Consider the following 21492-nt stretch of genomic DNA (forward strand, 5'->3'; position numbering starts at 1 on the left):
GTTGTGTTTTATGATTCCATCTTTCATTTGAAAGCATGGCCATGCAAATAAAAAATTGTTATGTTTGGTAAACAAGCTAGATAATTTGATCTCATGTTTATTCTTTGTAATTTAACTTTGATTTTTCATTTATTGGTGAAAACGCTGCACTGGTCTCTTAATTGCTCTCAGTGATTAAAAATATTGAGTTAACAGTGGGCTTTCTAGCCTGTACCAAGTAAATGAAAAATGCACATCTCTGTTCAGCTTAGGCACCCATCTTTCTCTTCAGAGCAATGGTATCTTTCTGTGAAATTAAAACAAGCATCATACGAAGTGTCCGAGTTGGCAACATGCTCTGAGCTTCTATAGATGCTGTGTAGTAGTTACTGACAGAAGAAGTAAATGTTTGATAAAAGAACTACGGTCATAAATGTATTTGATTGAATGAAACAGATTTATAAGCACAGTGCTATTACAAAAATAAACTTAGAACGAACCCAAGATCTTTTAAATCGAGATATTTTTATTATTATTATTAATATTATTGTTATTATTGTTGTTGTTACAATAACCTGGGAATAGTTATTTTGGTTTTGATATGATGCAGCAGCTCTGATTTATTTCTTCATGCACCATAGCAATACACTGGAATTTTCAGGAGGAAAAATACTTGTCTTAATAATTTTTAACTAGGTCCTACTGCATGGCCCTGCTTTGCAAACTTCACATCTTATAAACTGAGGTAGGTCTAGCCCTTGATGCCCAGCTATCAACTGCACACAGATGCCCATGCAGGGGTCGAGGTACAGAGCATGTGAGGGAGCCTGTGAATTATTTTAAGAACAGACTTTCCAAGGCAGAAGTTGTAGTGTAGGAACACAACTAACTGAAAGCTAATAAGATGTAAGTGGCAAATGCTGTCTGGCTTTGAGTTAAAGGAAGAAATATCCTTATTTGGGGGCAGGTAGGACTGCGATGTGGCTGTTTGGGGGATTTTTTTTGGATGGTTAGGATTTTTTGAGAAGGTCTTGTGTTGTTGTGGTAGCTACTTACTAATTCAGAACAGAGCTGTCTGGTCAGTCTAAGGAACCAAACCTGATAAGAAGAGCTGGACGTCTTGTTAATTTTTGTTTATTGAATTTGGAACCTGGTTAAGATTGCAGATAGCTCAAGCACAGGGGTTGAATGCATTCACATCTGTTTCTGAGCAGCTGGTAGCAGGACACAAAGCAGTGTTTTTCAAACTGCACTAAATTGAGAAGCAGATAGCTTTGCTGTGAGTTGAGTTTTAGTGTACATAAAACATCTTCTAGCAACAAGAAAGTTAACAGTTAAACCAGGGACTTTGAGGGTAAATTGAGCAAAAAAAATGTCATGTTATTTAAATCTTCTTTATTGCCCTGGATCAAAACACAGAGCAGATTTACAACTGTGTGTGTGCTCCTTGCTTTAGAATGGCTTATTTTTTTATGTTGCAGTGGCCTCACATTTGAACAATGTGCAGTGTAGCAAAGGTAGCACTGAAAGCTGCAGCACTGAGATTTCTGGTAGGAAAGCTCAGTGTGTACCTTCTCTTTCCTGTCTGCTAGTTGGATTGAGGCTGGAACCTGAAAGTAACTCTCCATATAATTCTTTATGTCTTCTGGTGTACTTACCCCCACCCCTCCTCCAAGCTTGTGCCATTAGGAGCAAAAAATACTGTTCTGATTAATTTTTACCTAGGTTGTGTTGAGTGGCTGAGTCTGGCATGACTCTGCTTTGAAAATGTCATGTTCTACCTCCAGTGAATAGAATTGCTGTTGTGTGACATGAGCTTAATCTAGAATGTATTAGGAGAAGAATAGGAAGGGTGTTTCTAGTGCAAAATATGTCTAAGAACAAACAAAAAGCATTTTTAAGGAAGAGATCTAGCATCAGATGCATGAGTGCATCAAAGCCAGCTGGCTGAAGCACTTCTGCAGTCGGAATAAATGAGTAAATGTGATGAGGGTGAATCAGACTTTGTTACTGGGGAGAAAAATAATCTAAGTAGTAATATAAGTATCCGTCTGTTTTCTCCTCCAGCTTTTAAAAAAGTTGTCAGCTGTCTGCACTGAGGGTGATTGCAGATGTGCATGGCATTAGTGAGGCTGTACCTGGGGGTTGGAAAGCTGAGTGAGGGTCCCTGGCCCAGGGCTTGCCTCCTGGGGGTCGGGCTGGTCTGGAGGCAGCAACCTGTGTGCCCACTGGCTGCACACACCCACCTTCTTGCACCCTTGGCCAAGAAGCTGCTCTGGATCTTGCCAGTTTACCTGTTCATCTAGTTATCTTCCCCTGCTGTCATATAACCCAAATCTTAGGGAAACCAAATTATTCCATGTCACAGAAAATTTTCAAACTAATGGTGAAATAGACACAACCAAGAGAATTGGTATCTTGAGGGCGGACAAGAGAGACCACCTGCCAAATCCAGATGTATCCTTAAAAAGTATCTCTGGCTGTGTCCTGAGGAACAAAACCTCAGAAAGTGGCCAGGTGTATTGTCTCAGTCCTCGATTGCTTATTAATAAAATACATAGAAAATACTTCCTTTGCATCACAAAGAACAGAATTACGATTACATTTTGAAGTAGCTGTTGTTAATATCATTAGAAGTTCATGGTGGAGTTCAAATAGTGTCATCCTATGGTTATTTGGTGTCAGAGTACACTTTTCACATTGTCTGCTTGCTTCCTTATAACGAGACACCGATTAAGAATTGAGGCGCGTTAAGTTTTACTTTCATGTTTAGTAGCCCAAGTATTGCAAGTTGACTAGGATTTTTTCAGCAGCTTTGAGTTTGGGGAGCTGAAATAAACCTATTAACATTTAAAGGAATGAACAAACTAGCCTAAAGCTTGTTGGAAAAATAACTTGTAGCCTTGGCACACCTTTATTGTAGGTTTTCCCACTCACTGGATACCTAACAGTGCAGGTAAGCCATAACACCTCTGTATATGTGGGTGTTTCCTGTGGAAGCCAAACCATTTGAGGTTTGCAGGGGTTTTACGTTTGCTACAAAGCTCCAAGTGAGTTTTACTCTGCGACCGAGATGTGTCCCTCAGGGTGTTTTCCAAATAGACATTTTTAGCAGTAATGGCATTGAACTTTTTGTGGGTACACAGGGAACACGATTCAGCATTCCTTGGCAGGACAGGCAGGTCACTTCTGAGGAGACAATTTAGCTTCTTTTGTGTTCAGGTCTCAGAACAGCACTAACTGTTCCGCTGAGAATACACACTTTGTCAAAATGTTTCTGGAACATTTTGAAACTCCCTTTTTTTGTACGGCACTTTGTTTCTTAACTAGGTCAATAATTTTGGTATCTTCACTGAAATTGCATTTAAGTGTTGGAAATCTGTCCACCACATATTTTTATTTTAAGATGACTGTATGTACTTAGCTGTTTTTCTGCACATGTAGGAAAGACAGCATAGTGTCTTTTGGTTTTAAAATTGCACATCTCTACCTTATTTAAATTTTAATAACTTATAATTAAACTTTATTTGATAAAGTTTTCTTGTTGTCTGGTGTATAAAATGACGTGTTGCAGGTGAATTAAAGAAGTCATGGTTATAATGTTAGCTAAAAATGTTTCGTTAGTGATTAAATGATGATCAAATTATAATTAATCTGATCAAATTATGATCAAATTATAATTAATCTGATTAAATGGTGATCAAATTATAATTAATCAGTGGTTGATTGCAAATTAAATGGTAATCAATTAAGCAGTAATTGAATGGGAACTAAGCAGTGATTTAACCCAGTTTTCAAGAAGGGTGAGAAGGAAGACCCTGATAACTACAGGCCTGTCAGTCTCACTTCAGTATCTGGTGTGGGAGTTACTGGAAAGCACCTGAGGGACAACGGAGTCATCAGTCACAGGCAGCATGAGTTCATGAGGGGAAAGATCTGTTTGACAAACTGGATTTCCTTTTAGAACAAAGTAGCCCACCCCGCTGACCAAGAGAAGCCATTTTGGATTTCAATAAAGTTTTTGTCACCGTCTCACAGGATCCTTCTGGACCAAATGTCCAACTCACAGCTGGATAAACACACCCTGTGCTGGGTGAGCAGTTGGCTCACGGGTCAGGCACAGAGGGTAATAGTGACTGGGGTGACAGCAGACTGGAGACCTGTCACTAGTGGGGTCCCACAGAGCTCCATCCTCGGCCCTGTGCTCTTTGATCTTTTTATAAGGGGTCTGGATGCAGGTATTGAGTCAGTTGCATTACATTAAGTTTACCAATTACACTAAATTAGGAGGAGCTGTGGACTCCCTTGAGCGTGGAGGGCCCTTACAGAGAGATTTGGTTAGACTAGAGGGATGGGAAATCACCAGGAGTATGGAGTTTAACAAGAACAAGTGTCAGATTTTGCATCTGGGTCGAGGTATTGCTGCTTGAACATACAAACTGGGAGCCAAGAGTCTGAAAAGCAGCCACTCAGAAAGAGAGTTGGGAAGAGATCTGTCATTTGGGTTGATGGCAAGTCAAACATTGTTTAACAGTGTGTCCTGGCAGCCAGGAGGGCCAGCTGTGTCCTGGGGTGCATGAGGGACAGCAACTGCCAGCTGGGTGAGGGAGGTGATTGTCCTGCTCTGCTGTGCACTGGTGCAGGCTCTGCTCAAGGGACGTGTGCCATTTTGAGCCCCACTGTTTAAGAAGGATATAAAGCTGTTGCAGAGGGAAGAGTGACCAAAGCAGTGGAAGGTCTCGAGGGCAATACTTCTGAAGAGAGGCCGAGGTCACTGGGTTTGTTCCGCTTGGAGGAGAGAAGGCTGATGAGTAACCCCATCACAGCCAGCTCAGCGTGGCACAGTTTGGTCCTGGTAAAGGCACGGCCGAGATTCTGTAGTCCTTGTGAAGATACAGCCTGGGACAGGTTTGCACAGCAGGGCTGACTTCAGTCAGACCTTCTTGTCGGTGATGCCTGAACCAAAGCACTCCTCACTCAGAGTGTGTGCATCCGTCATGGGCTTGCCAAGCAACAGACTCGATCTGCACTTCCAACCAAAAAAAATTAATAAGCAAATATCTGTCACAAAATGAAAGTCAGCAAGGATTTTCGAGACTTTGTTTGCAGTTACATTTTTCTCATGCTCTGATTGTGGGGGTAAACATTTTATCAGTGTACGCAGCAAGAGCTTTCTGTGGTCAAGTACTCATTTCAAAGAGTAAATTAGATACTCAGATTCAGCTGAATATTAAGGATCATTTGCAGTGACTCTCAGCTTGGGAGAGGGACAAGCAAAGAGCAATAATTCCTCTTGATTAATGTGCAGTATCTGAATCAAGCTGCAGTTCAAAGGTTATTTCATCTATGATAAACAAATCTGTATAGGTACTGGTGTTAATGCTACTGATGAGCTATGACTATGTGTGCATGTGTAATGCCTTGGTGCAAGTAACTATGGAGAGAAAAAAAATCTGAAGAGTTTCTTCATTTTTCTCCCCTCTCTGAATTTCATTCTGTTTTGAAAAATGAGTGTTCCTTTCAACAAAAAAGAAAACGTGCTGTTGTCTTGGAAAACTTAATTTCATACTGACTGCAACTCTAACATATGAACTTCTTCTTTACCAACTGACCCTAGTTCTCCTTAATAGAACGTGGTTGTCTGAGGTTTGTAGAGGTAAAAGCTTGTTAGCTTTCTGGTTGTTTACATACTTACATGATAGCCTTGGCCATGGGAATGAAATACTTTATGATTGCTGCAGTTACTAATTACGGGTTGTGTGTGTGTGGCTTCATATGGATATGTGCATGCACATGCAGTCGTGGTGTTTGGTAGGTTTCTTATGTGTAAAAGTGTCTAAGAAGGATTTTCTGTTCTGTGGAAGTCTAAAAGCTCTCTCGTGTGTACTTGTTAGTAGCTGTATTTCAGTTCATTATTTTCTTTGCAATTGTTTAAGTGTTACAGAATCAAGACACTCTTCTATGCTTTATGGCATATTTAAATTATGGTACAGGAACCAAATTTCCCTGTTGCTATGGTTATGTCTAGATTTTCCTTTCTCTTAAGTGACTTAAGAAATGTCTCAAGGCAGGGGAAGAGAACCATTTCTTGCTGTATGCTGCTAGACAAAGATGAAACCTGACCCTCCTGTCCAGGTGTCACTTTGTGCTGCATGTTACACAGTGCTGTGCTGCCAGATCTCAGGCTATTGATGGACGACTAAGAATAAACCAGGCAATTTATCAGGTTGGTTTTGGGTTGGTTTTTTTTTTTTTTTCTCCACATGGTCTGGTTTGAAAGCACACATAATGCTATAGTAAGCATTTTTACATGTATGCAGATCCCTGACTAGAGCATTCTTTTTGAGACGTGCTTTGTCAGTCTGTCTACTGGTGCAGCTCCCCATGCTCAAGTTTAGAGCAAAATCCAAACAGCCTAGTTATCACTTACCACCTCTCACCAGTTCTAAAATTTCTGTGCTCTCTGGCTCTGCCGTATGCCCCATTAACATCCTGCTTTTCCTGCCTGGCTTGGGTGGTATTGCATGTGTTTCTGCTCCATTTTCTGTCCGAAGATGGACTTCCTGTAAGATAAACCAAACGTTTAATATACTGCTCTGAAGTGTCTAGTCAGGAAAAACTGATACCACTCCAGACCAGTTGTAGCCTAATTTAGACTTATGAATGTGTGGTTCTTGTGTGAGTGCTCTTCAAATGAGCAACCAGTAAGGGCAGTAGAAGTTGAAGCCAACTTCTGTCACCTGTATTAAGCTGCAGAGTGGTCATCTAATGTGATTTCTGAAAGTACAGTCCAGTGGACAGTAACAATAGACTGTACTGCTTCCTGGGAACTGATACTCCTGAGAAAATGGGCTGCATGAACTAATAGGTCTCTGCCTACAGCTTCTGTGACTACATACTCTAAAAGTCCTGAGTTCCACTTCTTCTCTACATTGATCCAAAGTGTCTTTGAAAATGTGATTTGTCTTAACTTTTAAGTTTCTTTAAGCAATCTCCCATGTGCCTACATGCAGGTGCACATGCAGAGTTCAAATCATCTAAAGCAGCTAATAATAGAGAAATTATAAAAGGGCTAGAGAATAAATATATATAAATAGTAAGGCTATTAAAAAAGCAGATTAAAAAAGTACACAGTTCTGTCGCACTCTGAACAAAAAGCTGTTGCTGTTTTTGTTGCTTGCAAGCTGTGGAACTGAAAGCTAAAGCAGAGACGTGCTGCTTGAGCTGATGCACTCTTCCTATTTGGAACATTGCATTGCCATGTGCCAAGGGCAGCTTGAACAGAGGTGTTTCATCTGGCTTTTCAAACGAGGCGTGTGAACCCTCAGATAGCGGCGCTGGGTGACTGAGTGAACGTAGTGTCACAAAATGTGATGCTGTTTTTGCTTACTGCAATTGGTCTCATAATTTGAGACCTTGAGTGGGAGGTGACGAAGTGATGTCCAGGTGTTAGATAAATTACTTGTTAGTAGAAGTGCCTCGTTGAGGTTTAAGGCCTGACGTGGCTCCATGATCTCAGACTTGGGGAGAAGTTAACGAAGACTGGGGAGAGGGATGTGCTACTGATAGTAGACAAAAAACAATGCAGAATTCATAGGCCACAAGGACTTCTGGCAGAGCTCTAAAGATAAGGAAGAAACTAACAAAGCCAACTCAGCAACTGTGCTGAAATCAGCTCCAACTGCATAAAAGGTAATTCTGGCAGAGGGAGATTGTGACCACTGACTCATGACCCACTGACTCAAGAAACCCACTGACTCAAAAGAGGACGACTGAGCATGCAGACTAATTAGCATGAGAAGTGAGAAAATCATTTACGCAGTAGAAGATATAGTACTAATTAATGAGAGAACTATGTAATTTGTAGCTAGTGAATTTATTGCAGCCAGTGAATCACTTGCAGCCAGTGATTTATTTGTTTGTTAAAATGTATAAATAGTATAAGGTTTTGATGACTGGGGAGACAGCCTTTTGCGGGTTACCCATCAGCTCCCTACTTTGTGCAAAATGGAACAAAGAAATAGAAACACCTTGCCTCAGGTGTGTAAATTGGTGCTGCACACCAGCCTGCCTTTAGGACAGCAGAAGTGACAGCAATAATTTGCTGAAGTGCCTTAAAAATGTCTTCAGATGCAATGTCAGACTTGTGTTGCAAGGCTGTTTTACCATAGATGGTTAAAATCTGCAGTAGTGGTGTGCCATGGTGATTGATTTTTTTGACATGAAACACTTACTGTACCGGTGAGAGTTTGCCTCTCTGAATTGCTTGCAGTTTTAATGGCCTTTTCTCCTCTTGTTCACACTTACTCCTTTCCTCTATCCTGAATCTTTGTTGAAAATTGCTTTGATGTGTTTGTTTCCTGTGAAAAAAAAGAATATTATAAAGGCTGTGAATAATGCTTTTTATCTATTGTCATATTAATAAAAGGTAGGAGTCCCTATCTTGTATGATCTGCATGCAGTTTGTCATGAGCATGACTATTCCCTTCCTTTTAATGCTACTCTGTTTTTAAAATTATGGTCTCTCTGGATGAAGATATTGTGGGTTCCCAGTCATTATTTTAGAATAGTAACTGGGGGTTCTTCAGGGAGATTTGAGGTTTGTTTTGGGTTTTTTTCTTTCCATTCTTTATGGAAATGGTACCTTGTTGACAGCCTGCCTTGAACCTTTACTTTGCCCTGGGAATTTTTTCCTCTCTGACTGATGTTACCAGTTAGAATTAGCAAGGCTAGCTGAGAAAAGCATTCTATTGTGTTACCCTCAGTAGGTATTGCCACTTAAGAAGAAAATGTTATTGACCAATTAGAACTTCGACTAACGGGAATTTATTTTTTTTTTTTAAATATAATATGCTATCAGTGACCTGATAGGAAAAGCCTAGTATTTCTCCTTACAAACTTACTGTGGTTTCCTTCCTGTATCTTTTGCTGCACTCCCATGTATTAGCCTAGGTGGGTACATTTTTTTTGCAGGGAAACTTGTGATGGCTTCCTAAAAATTGAAAACACAAAAGCTGGAGGTGTTCTGGTTCCAGTGAAAGATGAGATTGTCTGTAAAGCCAGACTCTGTTCTATTACCAACAACAACATTTAAAAAATAAAAATCAACCCATCTATCTCTTTAAGTATTCTGTAATAGTGCCTGTATCCTATTCCCTCATTTTCATCACTCTTTCAAACTTTTAACTCAGAAGAAAAGTACTGTAGTCGTTTATGTAGTAGTAGTTGTTTATGGCTATTAATTTGTGTTGAGCTTGATTTGAAGTACAACCTTGTTTCTGTGTTGAAAATATACTAATGCAAACCATTTCAGTATAAATAGGGACAAAAAATAAGGACTGATTCCAAATGACCAGTAATCCCAAAATAAAACCCTGTAATAAAATCTTATAAATGGCTTTACTCATAATGTGCAAAACTATATTATAAAGACGTGGATAAAATAACCTCTTCACAGAGTCAGGACCTATGTGTTCAGGACTTAAAAACCTACAAGAAAGTCTAACTCAAACGTTGGAGAAGTTTCTTAGATGTCCTTAAACTAAACCCTAAAGCACTTGGCTGGGGGTTGGGACAGAATCGATATGGGAAAATTAAGAGGAAATGAAGAAGGGATTTCAGCCTTATTTGGCCTGTGTTGATGGTGAATGTTGTCCCTCTTTTGTCTGGCAAGAGTTACTTGCAGCTCAGGTTTCTCAGGACCTGAAAGTGCAAAAGATAATTGGTGCATTAATATGAGTGCCAGAGTCCCCAGAAGTGCCTGTTCTGTTAGCAGTGAAGGGAGGAAGAGTGTTTCTGTAAGTGCAGTGCCCCGGTGAGGAGATAGTTTCTGATACAAAATTCATGCTTGAAGGCAACTTTCCCCATAGGTTGTGTTTGTTTAAGACCTCTTGCTTCTTGTAAGTTGAGACTGGCAAGGGAATAAACACTTCTCACTTCCTTTGAGAGCTGGAGATCATCCTCCAGTTGCTACAGCTGTAAGTGTATGGAAGTGTGCACCACTGCAACCCCTCTGTTGGTTTGGACACACCTTAATCCTCTTTCCTCCTCACTTCTGGCTGTCACTTGACTTTATGTAGTCATCATCAAGAGGAAAATGTGTGGCTACAACAGAGGTTTAGAGTGAAAAACATGAAGTCTTAAAAATACGCTCAGAAATGATAGTTTTTCTACTTACAGCTTGCAGGATTGAAACTAATTATAGCTTTTTAAAACCTTTAGGGCAAAAAAAACCCAGTGGAGAGCAACCATGCATTTTAGTGAATTAATCTCCAATATGAAGAATATTAAGAATAACTGTAAATTTCTTTCTTATAAAGTACTTGAAACTAAAATGCTAGTAGGTCTGATTGTGACTGTGCATACATGTGCACATTATCATGTACATGTCATCATGTTGTGTCATGACATGGCATACTTAGTTATGATTTTTTGTTCACAGTTTGGGTTTTTGGGTTTTTGGTTTTTTTGGTTTTTTTACCTTCCCCCCCCCTTCTCCTTAAGCAGTAGTCTGAGCTTTGAAGCAAATCTAGCTAAATTCAGACACTAACACCTGCTGTCATTTTTTTTTCTCTCTTCCTGTGGTTTTATTTGCTTCAAGTATTTGTCAAAGAGTGTTGTTACTGCACTTCCTGTTTGAAGCCACAGTGAACAGTGTGCAGTCAGAGGACATAGAGGGTTCACCCTTAAAAGGAACTATATAGATGGTTTTTTAAAAAAAGCAGCAACTGTTCTTAAGCTATATAATTAATAAGTAGCTTTATTTTAACTGCCCCTCCACTGCATACAGCATATTCCTGTATGGATCAGGTAAGGTAAATGCTGCCTAACCTGCTTTTTATCAGTAAACATAAAGAGCTTGGGGGGGAAAATTGATTTCTTTGTTTACCTTTCCTGCTCTGTATATTTCCCACAGAGAAGTTAATACTGCTTTAGTAAGAAAAATGGGTGAAACTGTAACAGAATGTGCTCTGCCCCAACTATTCGTTAATGCTGTGTTTGCACTTGCTGCCTTTATGACTGGTACTTTATAATCAGCCACAGTTTTGGGGTTTGCAGTAAACCAGTCACCGTGGAATAAACCTTAGAGTAATGAAAATTACCTTACTGGTTTTCACTCTAAATATTAAACAATGTATTATTTTTTAGTATCTTAATTTCTCCATACTACTTAGAATGTCTGTAAGTGGTATGAGACTGAAATAATAAATAAGGTATAAAAACCTTATGATAGTCCTGCGTGTTCTTGCAATGTGAATCACACACTCTAAAATAAATTGCACTCAGAGTTCAGAAGGTTTACGTGGGAAAAGCAAATAGGTGTTTCACCACTCATCACTTGATAAACTTACCGGTTCAGACAGAGTAAGTGCCTTATCTTTTCCACATGAGCTCTACGGTGTTCTGCAGCTCTGAGCACCATAAACTGTGTAAAGAGCAAACACAAAGGGTGGCAGAGCTGTGGTCATGAACTGTGTTCTTCAGCCTCTGATCTTTAAGGTCCCTTCCAGCCCAGACCATTCTGTGGTTCTATGATTCAAATCTTAATCCTATGACAAAGCAGGGAACTAGCTGTAAAATATCTCACGGGTTCTGGGACCTCATAAACTGCAGCCAGGTTTGAGGTGCAGTTCAGGCTCTGGAGGAACACTTTCCCACGAGATTGCTAGTGTGCTGATGCTACGTAATTACCTGACTAGTAGCTGTAGGTCAATGTGGTGCTTTTTATTTTCTTTCTTTATAACCAATAATTTGGAAAAGAACAGCAGAATTTTCCTGTTTCAACTTGTTCTTTAAACAGGAAATAGCAGTGTAAGACAAGTTCCTGATATGTCACCATTGACATATCAGCGCCGATACGCCTTTTTCTTTTCACATTAATTGGTTTTTCTTTCCTTTTCGGTGCAGCAGATTTATACCTTGTATTTTATATTAATTTTTCACTGTAAAAAAATCATGTTTAACAGGCCGGGGTGGAGTACGAAATTCTGGAGCTCTAACAAATCCTGCTAAGTATTTGTTTGCCTTTTAAGAGGTGCTTTTAATGTTAGTTTTCTCCAGACTTAGTGATATGTCAACCATGTTTTTTTTAATTAAAAGACAGCAGATTGAAAAAGTGTTGTTCAAGTGTTGAAATCTTGAAAGAGAACCATGAAACTAAAGGCAAATATAGCACCATACCAGGCAGTAGAAGATAAAATATATTTTAAGAATGAACATGTTATCAGGGACTATTATTCACAATCTCTAGGTTGGCTTTGTTATTCAGCAGCTTTTAATCTAAAGCGAGGAGTCATTCCTGTGTTTCAGAACTTGGAGCCTGTCTTCTCAGAAGTAAACCAACCACATTTTAAGAAGGCATAAGCTGAAGAGTTACTGAACTAGAATTGTCAAACGTTACACGCTAACAGGAGTTAACCGTGTTTGAATTCTGATTTTGTTACATACTGAATGAAATTTATAAAAAGAAATTTGTGTAGCATGCAAATGCCAGTACTGCAGAGAACAACAGAGGATTTTCTTGTCAAGGTTTCCTTTGTTAGTCCAGGTCTTGCTGTTTAAAGTTCATCATATTTTCAGTCATGTAGAGAGCTGATGAAGGTGGTATCAAAGTGGAACTGCTCTGACACAGAATGTGTGTGTACATTTATATATATGTGTGTGTGTGTAGTTTTATGCATCCCATAAAAGTCTCCAAACCACTTCATACTGTGAGGAATTGCACTGAAGTAATGATACATAGCTATGCAAATGTTTGTACCAGTGAAGACACAGTCGTATATAGAATTATTAAGGATGTGGATGTAAAAACTTCAGAGTACTTGTTATCTTGCTTTCTCTTAAAGTCAAGTTTATGATAAATTTCAAGATAAATGAAATCTCACAGGAATTTTTATTGCGCTCCTGCTGAAAGAAACTGGAATGGAGATTTATCAATAAACAGTATTTTAGCAAAGGAATGGTTGGAATCTGGAGCATCATTTGTTCCACTGGAGGAATTTTAGAGCTTTTAGGAAACAGTTTCAAACTCTACAATGTCCTATTTTGAAGTCAGTTGTACATGAAGCATAGGGTAGAAGAGAGTGGAAAGAGAATACATTGTGTAGACCAAGTCCAGCCATTTTGCAAATTTTTCATGTACATAAATTTTATTTGTTTCCTCAACATTTAGGAAAGCATCCCTTGGACTGACAATTGTGTGACAGGGTTGAGGTTATATACTATTTAAACCTCACACTGTGAATGGACTGAGTAACTTTTCCATTGAGAAATATGATGTCAAGAGGCACATTTCCCTAAGAAGTTTAAAGGGGTGTGTGGGCAAATTATCACTTTCTGAAATGACATCTGAAAGTTAAAAACCAATCAAACCCAGATGACTGCCAAAAGATTGGATGCCAGTTCTTACTATCACTTCATCCAACCAAAGATGGAATGTAGGCCTCATATGGGTTTTATGGTATATGCCATTTTTGGTAGTCACTGCAGAAATAAGCACATGACTTCAGTCTGTGATTCAGGATATTACCAACAAATTGGTGCTGTGGGTGGCTGGGCTGGGAGCTTGAGGTTCTGTATATTCTCTCTTTTTGATGTAATGTACTTCTCTTTTCAGGTTCACATAACGCTAGGGACCAAAGAAGCATACATAACATTTCTGTGGTGCTGGGATCAACCTTCTGAAAGAAGACTAAAATAACCTTTTGCCTTCAAGTTGTTTGTCCTGGGACTGACTTGTCTTTGGAGAAAGAGCTCAACAGAAAAAAAAAGATTTTCACATTGGAGCCATTATAAATAAACCTGTTTGAAGAACTTGCTATCTGCAGACAGGCTTAGGAAGGTTGAGTCCTGCATTTCATCTGCATTCCCACTTCAGACTGTAAACAATGAGTGAGTTTTGGTTGTGTTTCAACTGCTGTATTGCAGAACAGCCTCAGCCTGTAAGTATGATATTGGCACTGCTTTGTTTTAATATAATTAACTACATTGTTCACATTTTCTGGTTTTCTTATGGCTTTTTAAATTAGTGTTCTTTGGCCAAGCTTGGTGAGAATTAATTAACATCCTGCCTTGTTGGGGACAGAAAAAAGTCTGTTCTAAACTACTGTTGTACTGGTATTTTCCTGTCCTTAAGATCAGATCTATCCTTGAAAAGAGCTTGTATTTGTTTGAATTGAAGAGGAGGAGAAGAGAAGGGTGATGAGGGTGTAAACTGTCATCCTAGAGTAAATAACTTTTTAATGGAAATCTGTAAATGTCCTGACTTCTATATGGCTGAAGGCCCACCTATGGGTGTGGCTAGATTTATGATAGGAGAAGGAATCTGTTAAAAAGTTCAAAGTGAAATTCAGTCCTCCACTGCCTTAATTTAATCAAGGATTTCAGCTTTAATAGTTCTTGTTAATTTTTAGAGTGAATCTTTAAAGAGTGAAGGGGTGCACTCGTATTGTAAATACTTTTTCTTTTTAAGTGGAATTTGAAATGGTGGTTGTGTGAAAAACTACACAGCGAACAGTTGGATGAAAGAACATTTCAAAGCACGTGTAAGGAAAACAGAAAAATTCTTGGGAAATGTTCTTGGGTTTCATATACTCTAAGTACCTTTAGAGTATGTTTTTGAGTTCAGTGCTGTTGGGAGAAAGTCTGCCTGCATGAAGGTAAAATTAACCAGGCATATGGTTAGAACTGTGAGAAAAATCCTTGTATGGTGGCATTCAAATCAAGTTAATGAATGTATAGAAATGACAGTGATCTTACCATTATGTGAAAAAAAGCCCAGTTACTACTAAAGGATGTGCTGGTATTACAGTGACCAGGAGAATCCCAGAGTGAGCAAACTCACGTTAATATGCTCAGATGTTAATATTTGGCTTTGGGGAAGCCAAGGGATTGAGGGGGGGAAAAAAAAATCTCACATTAGGCATTGTCGTTGCACAAAACCTGAATGCCAGACTGAACCCTGGATGGCATGCAAATATTAAAGTGTGAGCATTACCATTTTGAACTAATAAGTGCAACTTCATCACAATCCTAGTGAAGCAGAGCTGTGGGAGATGAACTGTGAGAGACCAACATGGGAAGCTGTGATCCTCTCCTGTTGCTTGTATACCATACAATCCTTTAAAATGCTGGCTGCATCCACATGTAGCCAAAGTTATTTGCCTTGGTTTCTGAACATATATTTGAATAAGATATGACAGTTCAAAATGTTTCAGGTAGAAAAACTGAATATTCTCTTTGGTTTTGAGAATCTCAAGGCTCAGTTCCTTACAGAATCTTGACTCAAGCTTCATGATACGTTTAAGTTGCTGCCCAAGAAATGCACATACATTAATATAGCACGTGGAGATCTGTGGGTCATGACTCATGGAGCGGGTGGGAAATTTACTTCAAAAGTGGAGAAAAGGGAAGCAACCCATTTTTTTGTTTCTGCTGATATAGTGGTGTGCATTTCCTTGATAATTAAAGCCATCCTTGTGTTTAAGATACAAATAGCACATTGCTGAGCATTGACCTAGTTTCTGAAATCTGCCTTTCAAATGCTGTAGGAGACTTGCTTGTTGTGAAGTGCCAAAATTCTTAAGGATGCATCTCAGAAAAAAAATGGAACGTGTGCCCTTCGTGGCATGCTTGACCAAAGGCATTTAATTGTCCTTTCCCCTGTTGTGTTGTGTTGTACAGCCATTGTTCTGCCATACACTGTTGCACTAAGAGGGGTGTTTAATCAGACAGGTGTACCTCTGAGCAAGTACAGAAATGTTTTCTGTCTCTGACATGTAGCAAAGCAGGTACTGTAAATGTGAGGCAAACTGATAAGCAAGACAAGTGGTGAGGAAGCAGTGTTTCCCCTATCTCTGCAGATGCCGTGTAATTGCACGTTTGGGAGACTTACATGCTGAAAAACCTGCTCATTTTTAGCCCAAAATACTGTTACTTATTGCCCTATTGTATCATAAGCTAAGTGAAACATGCAAACTTGCATAAAAGTTACCTGTTGTTCCCCTGCTCTGCGCTCAGCCTGTCAGTTGAGTCGAGTTGCTAAGGAGAAATGCCTAATCTACCCAGTTTCATCCTTTTCCTGTGCCTTCTTTCATTTTAACTCCTGCATCTCAACTTCTTCGTGGCCTGCCTAACAGTGTCCCAGCTGAACTTTCATGGTCAGCCATTGCATGTTTGAGTGTACTTCTTCTGCAGGTGGACTAATATGGTCTTGTAGCAAGACCAACAACCACCAGCCTCTCAAAATAGACCTTGAAAGCAGGAAGTCAACTTGCTGCTTGTTCTGATCAATGTTCAAAATGTTTCTTCTGTTTTTAAACTTACATTTGTCGTAGAATCATCACAGAATCATAGAGTTAACTGGGTTGGAAGGGACTTCCGAGATCATCAAGTCCAACCCTTGATCCAACCCTGCCGTGGTTCCCAGCCCATGGCACTGATGCCACATCCAGTCTCAGCTTAAAAACCTCCAGGGACAGAGAATCCACCACTTCCCTGGGCAACCCATTCCAATGGCTGATCACCCTTTCTGTAAAGAATTTCTTCTTAATATCCTGAGTCTGAAGTGACCCACAACGATCATCAAGTCCAACTCTTAGCCCTGCACAGGACAGCCCCAAGAATCACACCATGGTGCCTGAGAGCATTGCCCAAATGCCTCTTGAGTTGTGTCAGGCTTGGTGCTGTGACTCTGGGAAGCCTGTTACAGTGCCCAACCACCCTCTGGGTGAAAAACCTTTTCCTAATATCCAGCCCATGCAGCTGCTGACACAGCTTCGTGCTTTTCCCTCAGTTCCTCTCACTGGTCACCAGAGAAAGGTGGATCAGCACCAGAGAAAGGAGGAAAATCTTGTCTACATCATCAGTTGTCTGTCCATCCAGTTCCATGCCTGTTGTATAGGGGCACCTGGGAAGGTGAGGCAGGCTGGGAGGGGACTTGCCTGCCACCACGAACCTGCTTCCATTCTCCCCTGTCTCCTAGGTCATCTCCTTCTGCTTGGTGGCATTCTCTGAAAGACGAGCTTTTTTCTCATTATCTCTGGCAGTTGCTGATGTCTGAGACACCTTTAATGCCATGGATAGTGACATAAATGTTAAGCCTCTTCACTAGAGGGGGAAAAAATGAAACTTCTAATAGTTGCATGTTTCTGTGGTATTTGTAGCATCCATTCAGCATCCATTGAGCATCCAAGGAGTTTCCTCCTCTCTTGAAATCCAGGGTGCAAGAACTGTCTCTACTTTCTTCTGGCAAAATCATAACATATTGTATTAGAAATTGTCAAGTACAACATCTCTGTTTTTTTCAGCTATAGTGCACCTAAAATGAAAACTGCGTACATGCATGAGCCCTTTCAGTCAATTTTATAGAAGAACAATAAGAACGTATTAGTTACTGAATTTCACTGCCATTACTTCTCTAATAGCATACCCTGGAGCAGAACAGCAGCAATGTTGCAGTTATATACTAGTGCACTTTGAGGTTCCTTAATTCAAAGACAGTATTCAAGCGTTACCATCATCTTTCGGTGATCTGTATCGCGGCACAGCTTTTTGTCTTTTGTTGGTGCTAAATGGATACACCCTCCAGCTGTGAAACAAAACACAGATGTCTTAGAAAGCAGCGTTCTACTCCCTCTCCTGAAATGATACTTTGGTTGCTAAATATTTCGCTTGGTGTATCCGAAACTGCAGTACTCATGGTCATGGAAGGCACATGTTTGAAACTGGGTCTCTAAGCTTCTCTGAAACAGGGTGATGAATGAGGAAAACAAGTATTCAAAGAAACAAGGGTAATCAGGGATGCAGTTGAAGGAAGCATGTTCCTGATAGTGTCTTAGGTCTTGCTTTTAAGTAGCCAGAGGTTTTTACCGTGGTAGAATACAAGCAAAAGCCGATGGAAGGTGTTCTTGTGTGAACTTCTTTTTTTTGGATTGATAACATATTTTTACCACAGTGAAGACTTCGGACAACCAGTTGCTTTCACATCTGTTTTCATGATACCAAGGAGGTGTTGTTAATCTCTTAATATCTATGTTCAGGTTTTCTTGGTTGTTTAAGTAGCCTGGGTTCAATCACTTATGATCTGACCCAAACCTTTATTTTGAGAAGAGCAGCGCTTTCTGTGATTCCACCAGGTTTCTTACACCTCTCACTGATACCCTTTATAGGTTCTGTAAGCTGATTTTGCATTTCCCAGTTCAAGATCATTCTTCCCGTGCTTTCTCCTTGTTATCATCTCATCCACTGCTCGTTTCAGTAAACTGCCAAATCCTCACTACCAGATGCATCTCTTGATAACAGAAATTTAGAAAGCCTTTTGTCTTGCAGGTTTTCAGAGGTGTCTGTGCTTTCTTTTGTAGGCTGAGCTTGTCGCCTACAACAGGGATCTGTTATTTTCCTACACTTCTTTTTTCCTGTTCTGTCCATTTTTAACTTGCAAAGTTAATTTTTGGTCTGAGAAGCCTTTGGTCACTTTGGTGCACTCCCACCTGGTTTGGGCCAGAGCTCAGTATATCTGAGCTTTTCAGTTTGCTTTGACCTTGCAGTAAAATTGCTGCTCTTCTACAAAAGAATAAAAAATGGTTTCTTCCTTCTCTAGTTAATTAGTTGCTGTTTTGCTGCCTGTCTTTTGTTTAAATGATTTCCATTTTGTGTTTTGTCAGGAGGCTGTTATGGTTTTGTTGCATGCTATGCCGTAAATGTTTAAAGTGGTTTGGAAAGTGAAGTTTGCTCAGTGTCTCTCTTGATGTATGAAAGAGGATTGAGAGACAGGTGGGGAGAGATAGAGTGGGGAGGCCCATCTTAAAATAGAGGCCAAAAAAACTCTGCACATACTGCTGTATTTATCAACTGAACTGAATGCTGATTGTTACAGAAGACATAAACGATCTTGACCCTGGTTGCTTAAGGAAATTAACCACTGACAGATATTGTCAGCCCTAGCTTGCTTTCTGGAGGAGTCACAGGTAGAGCTAAGGACATATCTACAACTGCAATTTGTGCAACTCTTAAAAACTTGATCACAGTAAAGATAGTGAAGCATTCAGTATGCCAAAGAACTGCAGAATAAATCACCCTCAGTAGGCACACATAGCAGTTTTGGTCTTTGCTACTGGAGGAGTACTGGTCCAGGCTCCCTCTTCAGTACAGCAGTGCTGTGCAAGTGCAGCTTCACACTTAAAAATCTCTAAAACTCAGTCTCTCTTTTTCATTACATTTGACCAGCCCATTGCATTCAGTGAGCCCATGAAGGACTCGTGTAAAAAAAGGTGACAACTTTAGAGAGCCATCATATTTCAGAGTTGTCCTACTGAGTTACATATTAAGCTGTCAGTTCAAATATTTCAAATTCCTTCTTTTTCCTATTCAGTGCTCTTGTTAGAAGTAGCTTGAGGGAACACCTTGTCGAAGGGGACAGAGTTAAATAAGCAGCAAAATGCTTGGCCTTTATTTCTCAAACCTGATCTGCTTGTGCGGCTTTCAGCCTGATAGAGCTGTTTGGGGTTTTTCTTTTACCTTTAAATTAGCCTCCACGTGTCTTAAAATATCTGCTGTGGTGTTCAAGTATTAAAATGTCCACAAAAAAAAAACCAAAAAAGGTAGCATTTTTTATTTATATATAAATACCTGAATGAAAATTAACTGAATATTTTACGATATTTTATTATGGCTGTGAAATTTTTTAGCTCTCCCTTAGCTTTATTGACGCTGTTTACTTAATATAATGCCAGTTGATGACATGGAAAATAGCTCTTTGGGGGAGGCTGGAAAGGAGAACTATGCCAGCTTTCTGTTGATGAGAATGTGTCTTGCCATTATCAACATGCTTGAAGAAGGACGTAATACGCTTTTAATATCTGCAGGCTCTACAGAGCCCAGGCTTTCCACTTAAACACGGGGAGGAAGTAGATTGTGCTCTTTCTTGACCTGGATACCAGTGTTAGAGCCCTTGAATTGCTTGGTTCTCTTAAACCTTGAAATCTTTCAGTGAGAAGACATCTTCAAGAGCAAACCCACCTCCCCCCCTCTGGTAAGAGTCACTGACAAAAGGAGCAGCTGCAAGAACTAGTTGATACTGCCTAGAAAAAGTTGATAGGTTTTTTTGCAGCCATCCTTGGAGAGTATGCTGAAGCATTTCTGAAATTACCAAACCCAGTGCAATTTTTTGCAGTTTTTAATTTTTTTTTTTTAATGGAAGTTTAAGGTACAAAGCCCCAGAATTTTTGGCATGTCTTGGTGCTAATGCTTGGCATTTCAGCTGGTTTTTCCCCTGTTCTGCTTTTCGTGTTGTAGCAGGGGAGATGGGCAAGCATGAAGGTTTAGGGGCATTTCTAGAGGCAGAGGTATTTTAGGCATAGTCTGGGAGATGTGCACTTTCACTGACACTACATGGAAGTATGCTTTGTGTTTGTGAGTAGAGAAGTCAGTGGCTGCCCTGAGGCTAAGTGTTCAGCCTTTTAGCTTTAACTGTTTTTCATATGAAGGGGTCTATTGAGACTAGAAGCTTCCTCTGCTGCTATCTTACTGTAAAAACACTGCTGTATTTTCATCGTAACTTTTCTGGAATGGATCTCAGATATTCTGTTGGAGGTAATTCCTAAGACTAGCATTCAGGTCACAGAATATGCATTTTTAGATGGCTGTTTTAAAGATCTCTGCCTGTACTTACATTTTCAATTCCCAACATGAGCATTTCACAATGCTGAAAGTTTTCCTTTTTCAGACTGTTCCTCAAACCTTTGGTTCTGCAGTTCCTGTCTTGACACTTGCTTATGCATGAGACATGCATGACAACAAACTTCTCATTTATTTATATTATAGCTATTCTTCAGGTATTCTCAAAGATCCTGAATTTTTAAGGTACACATTAAACCACAGACTTTAATATGTAATCACTTGCAATGATTTTCTTGCCTTCATCTTCAAAGTATCTTATCTGATCACTTTAAAATGCTGACTTCTGTAATTCTGGGCTTATATCCTGCCACAGAGTGAGGAGAATAAAAGAGTGGAACTTGGGCAGAAAAGCTGAAGTTTGAACTGCACTCTGATGCAGATTCTGGGAAGTGATGAATCTGAACCCATTAGGGTTTTTTGGTTTTCAAATAATTTTAGAGAGTTTTTTTAGCTACTTGGGAGTATCCTCAAGAGATCTGTAGTTTACTGTAGCCAGGGAAAGATAGTATCTCTGTGTTCTCTCCCTTAAATAAATGTGTGACACTGAGTGATTTGTTAACTGTCATGCTCTGAGAGTGTCCTCACATCAAAAGGGGTGAGGCTCGCATGGAATTTTTTTTATTAGTTTTACTACATTATCTCTCTTCTTGCAATTGTAACTTCAGCTCATTCAGGCTCAGAAAATAATGTGGGTTTATAATATGCTGTCTTTAGCAGGCACAGAGTCTTCATAATTGTATGTTTCTCTTGCTTGTGATATGACTTTTTCAGTGTGAACCCTTTATGTTCTGCTCGATGGTGTATCAAAAAGGACTACCTGGTTGATAATTTGCGTGT

The 21492-nt window shown here is 39.7% G+C and overlaps 1 protein-coding gene across 3 annotated transcripts in view; it reads left to right on the plus strand.

The window, feature by feature from the left end:
- Positions 1-21492, plus strand: part of CDC42SE2 (CDC42 small effector 2) — an 80838-nt gene that overhangs the window by 33501 nt on the left and 25845 nt on the right. For all 3 annotated transcript variants that reach the window (XM_018086148.1, XM_018086149.1, XM_008925973.3), the window contains one exon: positions 13595-13919. In XM_018086148.1, coding sequence (XP_017941637.1) covers positions 13866-13919 — 54 coding nt within the window. In that variant the 5' untranslated portion in view covers positions 13595-13865. The remainder of the gene's footprint in view (positions 1-13594; positions 13920-21492) is intronic.

The sequence above is a fragment of the Manacus vitellinus genome, unplaced genomic scaffold (genome assembly GCF_001715985.3).
Source record: "Manacus vitellinus isolate BGI_N305 unplaced genomic scaffold, ASM171598v3 scaffold_9_pilon, whole genome shotgun sequence".
Lineage (NCBI taxonomy): Eukaryota > Metazoa > Chordata > Aves > Passeriformes > Pipridae > Manacus > Manacus vitellinus.